This window comes from Triticum dicoccoides, chromosome 2A (assembly GCF_002162155.2).
Source record: "Triticum dicoccoides isolate Atlit2015 ecotype Zavitan chromosome 2A, WEW_v2.0, whole genome shotgun sequence".
NCBI classification, from domain to species: Eukaryota; Viridiplantae; Streptophyta; class Magnoliopsida; order Poales; family Poaceae; genus Triticum; species Triticum dicoccoides.
In genome coordinates this window covers 672,237,036-672,249,309 of record NC_041382.1, presented here as the reverse complement: position 1 = coordinate 672,249,309, position 12,274 = coordinate 672,237,036, and the positions used below count along the sequence as shown (strand labels likewise).

General features: G+C 44.0%; 2 protein-coding genes across 2 annotated transcripts in view; both read right to left on the bottom strand.

The window, feature by feature from the left end:
- LOC119356121 (actin-depolymerizing factor 6) overlaps nucleotides 1-3,033 on the bottom strand; it is a 4,915-nt gene extending 1,882 nt beyond the window's left edge. Inside the window, exons 1-5 of the mRNA XM_037623029.1 lie at nucleotides 2,598-3,033; nucleotides 1,899-2,037; nucleotides 1,723-1,814; nucleotides 1,115-1,208; nucleotides 466-551 (exon numbers count right to left, since the gene is read on the bottom strand). Of these exons, the coding sequence (XP_037478926.1) occupies nucleotides 466-551; nucleotides 1,115-1,208; nucleotides 1,723-1,814; nucleotides 1,899-2,037; nucleotides 2,598-2,891 (705 nt within the window). The 5' untranslated portion in view covers nucleotides 2,892-3,033. The remainder of the gene's footprint in view (nucleotides 1-465; nucleotides 552-1,114; nucleotides 1,209-1,722; nucleotides 1,815-1,898; nucleotides 2,038-2,597) is intronic.
- A 5,168-nt stretch (nucleotides 3,034-8,201) lies between these two features.
- Nucleotides 8,202-11,172, bottom strand: LOC119356120 (serine racemase-like). The gene is made up of 7 exons (XM_037623027.1): nucleotides 10,950-11,172; nucleotides 10,351-10,543; nucleotides 10,167-10,253; nucleotides 9,851-10,081; nucleotides 9,121-9,194; nucleotides 8,840-9,026; nucleotides 8,202-8,573 (listed from the first exon to the last, which is right to left on the bottom strand). Exons 2-7 carry the CDS (start codon nucleotides 10,536-10,538, stop codon nucleotides 8,327-8,329), a joined length of 1,014 nt encoding a protein of 337 aa, XP_037478924.1. The 5' UTR covers nucleotides 10,539-10,543; nucleotides 10,950-11,172; the 3' UTR covers nucleotides 8,202-8,326.
- Nucleotides 11,173-12,274: the final 1,102 nt, after the last annotated feature.

Here is a 12,274-nt window from a genome sequence, read left to right as displayed (position 1 = left end):
GGCTCCATCCCTGCCCACGACAGCACAGCAGCATTTTTTTTTTACTTTTTTTGCTCGGGACTTGCTGCACCAACTGCGATTTGGACGAATCGATGACAAACCAACAATACAGCCAGACACAGGCACATCGCCCGCTCGTAGAACCCCATGAATTATATCACAAATTCTGTGTAACCACAGCTTAATGAGGACAGATGGACGATCAGATATTTCAAATTATATGGCATTTCTCCAACGTCGCAGTGTAGACAGATACATTCTCATTGCATTGTAAGTTACAAGGCTGGGATTCCTCCAAAAAGAATTGTCCAGGAAGATGACCATTCTCGACATACGCTACAAAAATGGCGGCATTGTTTAACCAAAGAATTTTACAACTTTTGGAGCCTGTTTTCCTTTTGACTTTGAGCTGGCATTCTTCTCGCCACTGCTAGGTTGCTTTGCTTTTGTTTTGGTGGTTTTCACCTCTTCTTCATCAATGAAATCATCTTCAAGATCATCTCCACCATGCAGAGTATGGTCTTCCTGGTAATCTCCCTCCATATTCATACCTAAAATAAGAACGACAACAAATAAACAAGTAAACACAGATTCCTGTAATGAACTGCACACAACTACCAGCAGAAATTCAGTTGCACCAGCTAACTAACAATGTCAAGTTCTCAACATATATAAATACATTAGATTTTGTCTAGAGTAAGATACTGGCGCCTGTACAGTTAGTCATTACTCAACCCTTACTAAGGACTGAAAAGGGAACATGTTCAGCTATCCAAAGCCTCTGCATCACAATACAACACCGCGGCCTACAAATATATCTCTGTTGTTGGCAAAGCCAACTATGTTATACAACAACACAAACAAATCTTCAGAAACAAAATAGTTGTATAACCTGAAATCATAAGTTTAGCCAGCATGCTTATATACAAGAATTATTGTCCAGATGTTTTTTTCGGTGTGAAACTTTAAATGATGGCAACAGGTAATTCAAATATATATAGACCAACTGCAACACACTTCACATTCCAGTGGACATTCAAAATGTTGCGAATGCATGCATGGTTGTGATATTGCAAAGGTTGGTTTGTCAAGGAAGAAGTTCCAGTTTGTTTACCATCATCCACCGAGGATTCGAAGTACTGTTGCCTTTTGTTCGGGCAATGCCTCGCCAAGTGTGTAACTTCACCACATATCTTACAGCAACCACCCTAACATTAATATATAGAGTTAAAATCCATGTACAAATAGGCAGAGACTGAATAAACTAAACGTAATCAAGGTAGAAGGTGTTAACAGCAACAAAAGTAACAACAGAAAGTCAAAGTTATAAACAAGCCTGGCTCCACCAACAAACTGGTTTTGTACCTCAGGACTCGTACAGAAAAACCTAAAAAAGTTGAAACAGGTACTTATCGTTTATCAAGAGGTGGTTATACCTCTCAAAGATCATATATCCATTTGTTTGCATGATGCGTCACTATCCCAAAGGAAAAAAAAACAGTGAATATTCTTTGGGTTCCTCAAGACACAAGCAATTCAAACATCATAACTAGTAAGTAGGTAACTATGGCTAGCCAAAATGATTTTTTGCCAGCATGACATGTTTGTATGCATGAACCCGTAAATACAAAATGAAACTATATGTCCTTCAATTTCAGTGCCTTATATTGGTAGTAGTACTGTCATGATTCATGAGAGGGGACAGGGAATCCTGTGGAATACCTTGGGATAAATGCCGTGTGTATTTTCGGGGCAATCCTTGCTCAAATGTCCCTGCTGTTTGCAGACAAAGCAGCTCGCAAAGTTTGTACCGCCTGCAGACATGTAGAATAGTGTTAACCACATGAAGAAATTGCATCTTCTGTAATCTAAGCATAACATGAATGGATGAAGAGTACCATTTTCAATGGGCTTCGGGCACTTGGAAAGGGAATGCCCAGATTCACCACAGTTATAGCAGAATTTCTTCAAATCCCCATCACCTTTGTCAGGGCAGTTCTTCATACTATGCCCTCGCTCCCTGCAGAGCAAGCAGATCTGAAAATAACAGAAAAATAATACAATTGTTAAGAGATAGTGAAACGGAAACCTTGCATATGGTGAAATCAGACATTAAACCAACTAATGTAATAGATCATGAGTTCACGATGAAACATAATTTAGCATATCAAACATTTTTCAGCAATACCATGCATTCATATGACTGCAAGGAACTGCCAGCTCGTCATATAATCACTGATGAATGTTTGTTCCCAAAGTTAAGTGTTGAATGTTGTTTGACTTGTGAGTTTCTATGGTAGTCATAAATACTCGCTAACACAAAGCAAGCGCAATCCTAGCCCGCCTAGTGACAATCTCACCAAGCAAAGGCAGGCTAAAGCAAAATCGACATCACTTCTGTCGCTGTATTTCTACTACAGCCACCAACTAACACTAATCTGCTATAAAGCCAGTCCACAGGACAGGACAGCTACATCATCCAATGCTCTTGGGTCCATGGAATCTACAGCAAGTAGCAATTCATAGCATGCCGAACAACATTATCACCACAAGCTTCTACGAAGAGCAATTTTAGCCGTGCAATGGTGGGCTGGTACCTTGTTCTTGTCCCAATAGGACTTCTCGGGGCAGTTCTTGGCCGCGTGGTCGGTGCCCTTGCAGATGAAGCACTGTTCCCCGGGCCGCATCCCGGGAACCCGCAGCGGGTGCTTCGACCTCCCCGCTCCTCCTACTCCGCCGCCGGCTCCGGCCTTCTTCACCTTCTTGAACATGCTCTTCTTGCTCTTCTTCTTCTTGGTGCCGTCGGCCGGAGGGGCGGGCGCGGGCGGACAGAGGCCGGGATTCGCCTCGCGGAAGCGCTTGCGCGCCTCCCGCTGACGCTTGTTCGGCATCGCTTGCTACGGCCGCCCCACTCTCTCGCGCTTCTCTTTGCGGCGGCGGTGGCGGTGGCGGCGGCGGAGGGGAAGGGGGAGGAAGAGGGGCGTGGGAGGGAGAACGGACGACTGCCTCGGGTGGCAAGGGGTTTGTTCTGAGTGCTTCAATTTTCGTGTTCACGCGGAGATGGGTTCTGAACTTTTGATGCACTACTGGACCAGTATTGGTGTTTCCAGCCACTGAAAAAAGAAACACCGTTATTTCTGTAGGGAAATCAACTAGGTAACTTTACAAACTTGATCCGTGGTGTAGTTTAGTCCATATAAAATTGTAAAATACTCTCTCTGTAAAGAAATATAAAAGCGTTTAGATCACTAAAATAATGATCTAAATGATCATATATTTCTTTACGAAGGAAATACAAAACTTATTTGAGAGTCAAATACACTAGTGATACATGAGGTTGCACGTGTTGATTATTTTGATTTCATACCGAAATTTGAAAAACATGTTGATCCAGTGCCACAACTTGTGTTAACAGTGCAGTACAATAGATTCTTTTTTGTCTATAGCCGTCAAACTCTGCCTACATAGCGCATATTCCCGTCTATAGCTGCCTAATCTACCTACATGACGTGTTTGGGTCCCACTTGTCAGTGTAGAGAAACAAATCTGCCTCAACTCAAAAACATCTCTCTATCTCACACTATGACATGTGTGTCCTGCTTGTCAGTAAGCGGAAAAGAAATAGGAACCAAAAAGGGCGGGCCTCGATGATTCGAAGTGAGTTCCACAATGTTGATCAAAACTTGTTGCTAGAAAAACGGATATTGCTTTTGGATCTAGGGAGTATATGCTTCTGCACGTCAAAAATGTATTTTGCCAAGGTCATTTTTATTTTTGAAAAATAATAGATGTGTTCATTGTTACACACAAATGCTACCTGTAAATTTTTAAGGGAAAAACTTAAGCATGTTGATGTATGCAAAAAAATAAAAGTCAAACAACAAATGTTACTTTCAAATGGTGCACTTAATTTTGTTTTTTTTTCACCGATGAAGCACTGATGTCCACTTTGCATGAAGTTGGCAAGCGCCCTTGTTACACTAACATAAACATCCACAGAAAAACAGAATTTTTAAATTTTATTTCTTATTTGTTTCTAATTTACTATTTACCATGGAGCATGTGTTCCCTAGAGCCAAAACTCCGCGTCCCTAGGAAAAGGGCTAAGAATTGGAAAGAGAGGTGCCAAGGAAAAAACCTATAATTGGTCGGGTGCTAAACACCGGAGAGAGAGAGAGAGAGGTGCTAAGGAAAAAACTATAATTGGTCCTAATACCAGGTTGAGAGAGAGAGAGAGTTGACCACAAGTGGGCCCAAGCTAGTCCAATTTGTGAGAGAAAGTTAAATAGGGAAATACAATATTCTAACATGTGGGTCAAAAATTTGGTGTCAAGAAAAAGCTAACATTGGAGTTGGTTCGGTTTCCTTAGGGCCACTCCAAAAGCAATCACCTAATAGGCCCATCAAATGTTCGTGGACACATTTAGACATGTCTGCGAATAGCCGGGTCATCCAACCATATTTATCAAAATGCCCCCCTTGTCCAATGGAGACGGAAGTAGGGGTGGGCATAAAAACCGAAAACCGAACCGATACCAAAACCGAAGTGCCACAATTAAATTCGGTTTTTACGTTTAATAACCGAATTTAAATCGCTCAGTTCGGTATTAAACCGATAACTGAACAAAAAACCGAAGTGCAGAGTTCTCTACTTCCTGACTCTGTGTACGAGGCTCCCTCCGTACGCTTCCGTCCCGCGCATAGCGCCAAAACACTGGCGGCCGCGTGCGCACGTCCAGGCCACAACCACACATCTTACGAAGGCCCATGCATGCTCTTTGTCCCACGTTCTGACTACTACTTCTACTTTTCTTGATCTACTAGGCCCACCACTAACTGCAAGGCCCAACGCAAAAACTAGTACTTCTGTTAGACGGGGGAGTGTGCAACATTTGTTTAGTCCCACATCGCTTGCGAATACTCAACGGGCAAGGCGCTGGGTGATATAAGTCCGTGAGGTGCTTACTACTAAGACTAGAAGCGCTTGCTGCTGCGTAGTATAAGCAGTGTTCGGTAATAAACCGAAAACTGAACCAAAGTCTCGGTTAACCGAAAAACCGGTTTGCAATTTTAGCTTGCTATTTTTGGTTTCTAGTTTCCAAAACCGAATTTAAAAATAAACCGAACAGTACAAACCGAATTTTCGGTTTCTACCGAATGCCCACCCCTAGAGGGAAGAGAGAAGTGAGGAAAGGAAAAAAAAGTGAATTTATTGTGGGGCTCGTGGACGTCTGGACTTCCCTAATTCCCCCATGGTTAGGAATAGTTTGTGGGATTTCAAACATCCGAACTAGTCCGTGGACATTTGGTGACCACCATTGGATGGCAAAAGATATTTGGACTATCCAATCCAAACAATTTAGTGACTGCCCGTTGGAGTTGCCCTGAGAACTGACTATATTGATGATGTTCTAAGCATGGACTATATTGGTCAAACCTTGGTGCTAAGAAACCTTACCATTGATTTCAGTTAGTGCTAAACATTGAAGGAGGTGCTAAGCTAAAAAAAGGACGTTGATATCCACCACATGTATGGTATAATAGGCATTCGCCCACACACCGCGTGTGACATGAGCAGAAGCAGTTCATACGGGCTATGTGTGGGCGAATAGTAGAATTGCCCACACGTGTGGGCGTAGCTACTTGGTGCCACACGTCCAACAAGTACTACTCATCCTCACCCCGCGCGTGTGGCACGAAGTAAATATGCCCACATGTCCTGACGCAGCTACATTAGGTACCCGCGGGATGACGATTTAGTTGCCATCCGGGATGACAGATGTAGTTATCCGGGATGGCAAATATGGTTGTAAAAGCATGGCAACTCTCTCTGTTTTGATTAACTATAATTGCCATGTCTAATTTATGGTAGTTGCCGCATGTAATCAAACCATAGTTGTCGTGTGTGATTAACTACTTGCCACATGTGGTCAAACAATAGCTTCCATGTGTGTTTACCTAGTTGCCACGTGTGGTTAATCACAGTTGCCATGTATGTTTATCTGATTGCCACGTACGCGCAACTGCAGTTGCCGTCTAGCAAACGATTCATAATTGTCATGTGTGTTGCCTAGTTGCCATGTATGCGTAACTGCAGTTGCCATCCAAACAACATATGATTGTCGTGTGGGCGAAAAGTAGTTTGCCCATACGCCCGTGGACTAGGTGGTGGCTGTGTGGGCAGAAACTAGTTCGCGCACACAGCGCAGCTGGCAACCGCATGCTGTGGGGCGTGTGAACGACCTCTTCAACGCCTACACACCGGCCTTGTCCTACGTGACACGTGAAAACTGCATCGGTGTGACAAGATTCGTGCAAACTTAACTGGACGATGATCCAGGCGTGTGGGCGAGTTATAATATTGCCACACGTGTGGGCGTTAGTGTTTTCGAAAAAAAAACTAGAACTGATACTAGAACCGGGTTCTGAGAAAGATCTGACCACAAGTATGCGCCGACTGTACCCACTTGGGCACCAGGTTATAAAAAAATTAACACTAGAGTAGATTCAATTTTCTTAAACCGAGTTTAGTAAATTTCTTTTTTTAAGAAAAGGAGGATGACCCCAGCCTCTGCATCTGGGAGATGCATATGGTCATTTTATTGATTATTCTCGAGGACCTTACAAAGTAGTACAACGATATGCCTGAATCCGCCGTCTTGGCAACATCTGCCGCTACTTCAATTCATATGATGAAGGGTGCAAACTGGGCCAAATACCCAGACCTCTCACCTAAGCCTAACATCTAATGCCGGAGGCCCCGACGGAGCCACATACCGGGTCCAGGTCACAAACCGGTCTGACGCACTCACATGTGTCGTCGTCGTCATCTTCCACTGGTCCATCTTCAGAGCAGATTGAGGTGCCATCCTTGGCAGGTACCTCCGCCATTGACGCCACCATGACGCCAAACAACGACCTCCACCTACGCGAGTCCATCTTCAAGCAACAGACGCAGATCCAAGCTAGGATAGGGCCGCACCACCGCCGTCGCCCACCACCCACAAGTGCCACCCAGCTCCAAGGTTCCCAAAGCGGCGCCTTCAAGAAGGGAACGACGCCGTGAGCGCCGTCGCTGCCCAACAAAGTTCGGGCTTTCGCCCAGGAGACCTAGGGGAAGGGGAAGTGAGGGGATCAGTCCATACCGACGCCTCCAAGGAGGGGAACGACGCCCTCAAGCGTCGCCGTCGACGCGGTCGGCCATGGCCGACCAGGGATTTCGCCCGAACTAGATCCCCGTCACCAGCAGCGCCTCTTGTACAGAACCGGCGACCCAAGGAAGCGCGGCCCGACGAGGATGGCCCGCACGCCGAACAGGGGAGGAGGGGAGGCACCAGATCGCGCACACCAGCCACCGCAGAAACCGCCGCCGGCCGCCAACGACCACCGGATCCCACCGCCCGCACGGCCGGGACGCCAGATCCACCGCTCGCACGGCTGCTAGCCTGTCGTGCCTTGCCAATGGAGCCGCCGCTTCAGATCCGGAGTTCCCCATGCAGAGGCAGGGCAACCGAGGCCCCGCCGCCACCATCCTTGGCGACCCGGGCGCCCGGCGGCTGCCTCAGACAGCGGCGAGGAAGGGAAGAGGAGGAGGGGCGGCTAGGGAGGAGGAGGAGGAGGGGTGGCAGGGTTGGGAGGGAGGAGGGTTGGGTTAGTAAATTTCGTAGAACCGAAAGTGCCTTTCTGCTCCTGAGCTCATTTGAGCTCGGTGAACAGTAAAATCGAAAAAATTCAAAAAATTCTAATTTTTTTTGGGAGAAACATTGACAAAAGTTCTAAGTGCCTGCAAAAATTCATCATGAAATCACATTCCTATAAGGCGTGGCAAAAAAAACAAATTCAGTGCTCCAAAATGTTGTTGAAAGTAGCTTTTTCATAGTACTGATTTTGTTTTTTTTGCCACGCCTTCTAGAAATGTGATTTCATGATGAATTTTTGCAGGCACTTAAAACTTTTGTCAATGTTTCTCCAAAAAAAATTTGGATTTTTTTTGATTTTTTTATTTAGTTTTGATTTTACTGTTCACCCGGGCTCATTTGAGCTCGGGTGCAGAAACTCCGCGTCCTCGTAGAACCGACTACACTGTTCATGCCAGCTACGGACCTTGGGCGCCGGGTACACACGTGCTACCCACTACACAAGGCACCAGTTCTTGTTAACCAGGAGATGTGCCGCTTTTATACCCAGGGCACTGTAAGAAATCAATGGTAAAACGTTTTGCACCGAGTAGATCAGCAAACAAAGAGTAAGAAATCGGTGTTTTTACATGTCTGCAGCCATTCACCTCGTGCATTTCAAATTCAAACAGTTTTGCACGGCCCCAATTTCATTTACACAGGGATTCCCAGAGCACGCGGAGGTCCACATTGCCGCCGGAAACAATGATCCCTATCTTGCTGCTCTCATGCCAAACGGGGCTTTGCTTGAACTCGTCGGAGAGGGCAGCGGCAAGGCCAATGGCTCCGCTAGGCTCCACAGCCACCTTCAGCGTCTCGTAGCACATCTTCATGGCGTCGACAATGGCATTGTCATCCACGACGATGACATCGTCCACCAAGTCACGCACCACCGGCCTAGAACATAAAATTAAATATAAAACATGCCTCATAGTTCTATCCATTAGCAAACATTTTTATCACAACGGAATAAGTCGCATTAACATCACAGATCATTCCAGGGCGTTCGCATCAAGATAAATTTTGGCAAAATAAACTATTCAGCTAGCATTGACATTCTCGTGAAAATTCAAAAACTAAAGGTCAGCGTTTTGGTATGATTCCAGGTTAGTAATGCACGTGCAGAAAATGATGGAAACATACTCAATGTATATTTGCCTTACCATGTCAAGTCACCGAGAAACGCTCGTAGTCCATCAGCAATGGTGTTGGTTGCAGGCAGTTTGATGATCCTTCCAGCAGCCTTGGACTGGGCTGAATCATCAGCTCCCTTTGGCTCTGCTGCCAGAATACGTATTGAAGGGTTTATGGCCTTTGCAGCCAGTGCCACACCAGAAATTAAACCACCACCTGTATTTTAGCCAAAAATATTTCCCAAGTGTCAAATTATAAAAGATTTCCACGCAAAGAAAATACGTTAGGGAGAAGCTAAGAGAGTACAGACCACTAATTGGAACAATTATTGTGTCGATTTCAGGGACTTGCTCCAAAAGTTCAAGGCACACTGTTCCCTGACCACTGAAAAACATTCAAGTAAAATTCCTATATCTCATGGGAAATTCAAGGGGAAATGAAAACTCGAGTTACTCTATGCACTAAGAGCAAACACAACGCGTGGAAGAAACTTCAGAGATATTGATTATATGCTGGATAAAACACATCGTTTTTTTTTGGTGTGTGGAAATATTGGGTCGATGATATTCATTCAGTCCAAAATGGTCCTATATAAAATAATTAAAAATTCGGAAGGTTCTGTTTATGGATGAAACTAATTAAGATTCATGAAATCCTAAAATTTAGATAATGATATTGCTAATATGATTCCAGGGTTAGTATGTAGTCATTCCATTTACTCCTTGTGATCATTCCCTGGAAGAATAGTTCATCAGTCTTGAGTAAGCAAGTTATCGAATTTTTACATACTTTTAATTTCAAATTCCAGCTAATTTTCACATCTAAAGAGTAGTCTAGTCACTAGGACTACTTCAGGACTACCGAACTACAAAACGTTACCAGAAGTGATGTATATGGTACCTTCGATTTTTTTTTATCATCTACCTTAGGGAAAATGTCAGGACTCTATAGGGAGCATTTCTAGTTTTGGGGAAATGAGGATGTTTGTCATGTTATACGGAACAATTAAACAATAAAAGCTTCGGATGGCAAAAGACTACCTGATAGTATACTTATCATTGAATGGATGAATAAGAATAGCACCAGTCTCATCCTGGACTTTTTTAGCTGTAGATTCTCTTGATTCCATGGTGACATCGCTCCAGATAACCTGACCACCATAACGCTTAACATTCTCAACCTTACATGCTGGCGCGTTTTTGGGTATGACAATGTAAGCAGGTATGCCACGCAACTTTGCAGCCAGTGCCACAGCAGCAGCATGATTTCCACTGAGAAGAAACCATATCATCAGTATCTTAATTTTCTTCTGAATGTTAGGAACAGTCACCACAAAACACTGAAGCTAGCATCAACCTGCTATGCGTCACAACGCCCTTTGCCGCCTGGTTGTCATCGAGGGCAAATATTGAATTGGATGCCCCTCGGATCTTGAAAGCCCCTCTACACAGCACAATGCAAACATATGTCCACAACAATTAGCACCATGTACTGCAAAGCATCGAATAGGTAAATAGCACACGGAGGCAGTAACTCTCACGCCTTCTGGAAGCATTCACACTTGAAGAACAACTGCTTCCCTGCTATGGCATCAATAGAAGTTGATGACAGGATGGGTGTCTTGTGCACGTATGGTGCGATGCGGGCCTGCGCCTCCCTGATGGAATTGATATCCGCGGCGTAACCCTGACCTTCTGCGCTTTGGCCATCATCATCTCTGCTTCCCATCAGGCCTAACAAGTATCAACAACATCAATCATGTACCTTGTCCTAGTTCAGTCATACACTGATGCTGATACACACCAGTTCAGTGCTTCAATATATTGCAGTATGTAGATCATCCCATCAGAATGAACTTCATACAATATAAAAACGTACATAACTACATAAATTAAAATAAAAGTGGCTCTAGTTTAGTGATTCACGGCTCACATTTCTTGGTCGTACTCGCGGCTGAAGGGGGAAAAGAAGAAATGAAAAAAATAAATAGAGAACCATATCTACTACTAGTCTGCTAATTTAACTTACTATTCAAGGAAACCATCTACTAGGAAGACACCAGCAGTCATATAACTAGCGAACTGATTGTTCAAGCAAGCTGGTTGGTACAGTCAAGCAAGATTCGGCAGTAGAATTTACCGCAGAAAGCAAGAGGAACCACGGAACTGAAAGAAGGTTCGGACGAGGAGATGCAGGAATCTGGCGCGGGGAGGGATCTGATGGAGGAGGCGGGCAGAATCTCGTAGACCTTGCAAGTGAGATGGGCGGAGATTTGAAGGCGGAATCTGCCGAAGTGGAAAAGGCAGGAATCCTTCCAAGAGCAAAATCCAGAGAGCAGCTAACTTTTGTGGGCTAAAGGCACCCTTGCGTGCAATCTTTGTGGGCTGAGAGCGCCAAGGGCCACTTTTGTGGGCTAGAGGCGTGTCCAGCCACCACCATTTATCGTGCTGGGCGTTGGTTTTATTTTTCTGTACATGTTTTCAGGTTTTATATGGGCTTTATTCTGGATGTTTTGGTTTTTCGGATTACGTCTGGTTTATCTTAGATTTTGAAGAAAAAAATACACGAAAAAAAATTATTTTTGCACAAAAAAAAATGTGCTTTCATGAGAAGCATATATTTGCTTTTCGTGGAGACACAGATTTGCTTCCGCAAGAACCACAGTTGTGCTTGTCGGAAAGGGAAAAAATCATGATTATTTTGTGTAATTTTTTTCTTCAACGAGAAGCACAGATTCTGCTTCCGGGAGAAGCACAATTATGCTTATCAAAAAGGGTATTATCACGAGAAGCACTGATTTGCTTTTTGTGGAGGCACAGATTTATTTTCGGAGGAAATGGCTTTCACGAAAAGCACATATTTGCTTCTCGTAAAGGTACAAATTTGCTTCCGCGCTACTTTAGAAAGGAAAAAAGAATCATGTTTTTGCGTGTTTTTTTGTGCTTCCACAAGAAGCACAGATTTGCATCCCGTGGAGGCACTGATATGTGCTTCTCTCAAAGGGAATAAAAGTAGGAAAAAATCATGCTTCCAGCTCTGGGTTTTTTCTTCAGGTTTTTTCATGAAAAAAAGTTTATTGAAACTAATTAACATGAGATTTAATTTTGAAGATCTCGACACAAGAAATCCAACAGTGAAAATGGTTCGGTATTTGAACATGATTCAAGAGATAAATGTTTTGAAAAACAAATGAATCTACCAAAAAAACAAAAACTCTCATGAGGCGGCCCAACATAAGCCGAGCATCATTTCTAACTTGTGAAATGTGGTGCCTTCATGGGCTCGTTTGAGTAAGGTTGTTCATCATGCTTCTCAGTCGAGGCATCCAAATCACAAACCGTTTTCATCATTGAATTTTTCGCATAGAGATCAACTAGATCTCACGCTAATAGTTTTCGATAAAAAAATCATAATCACAAATCGTTTTCACCGTTGGATTTCTCGCGTCGAGATCAACCAGATCT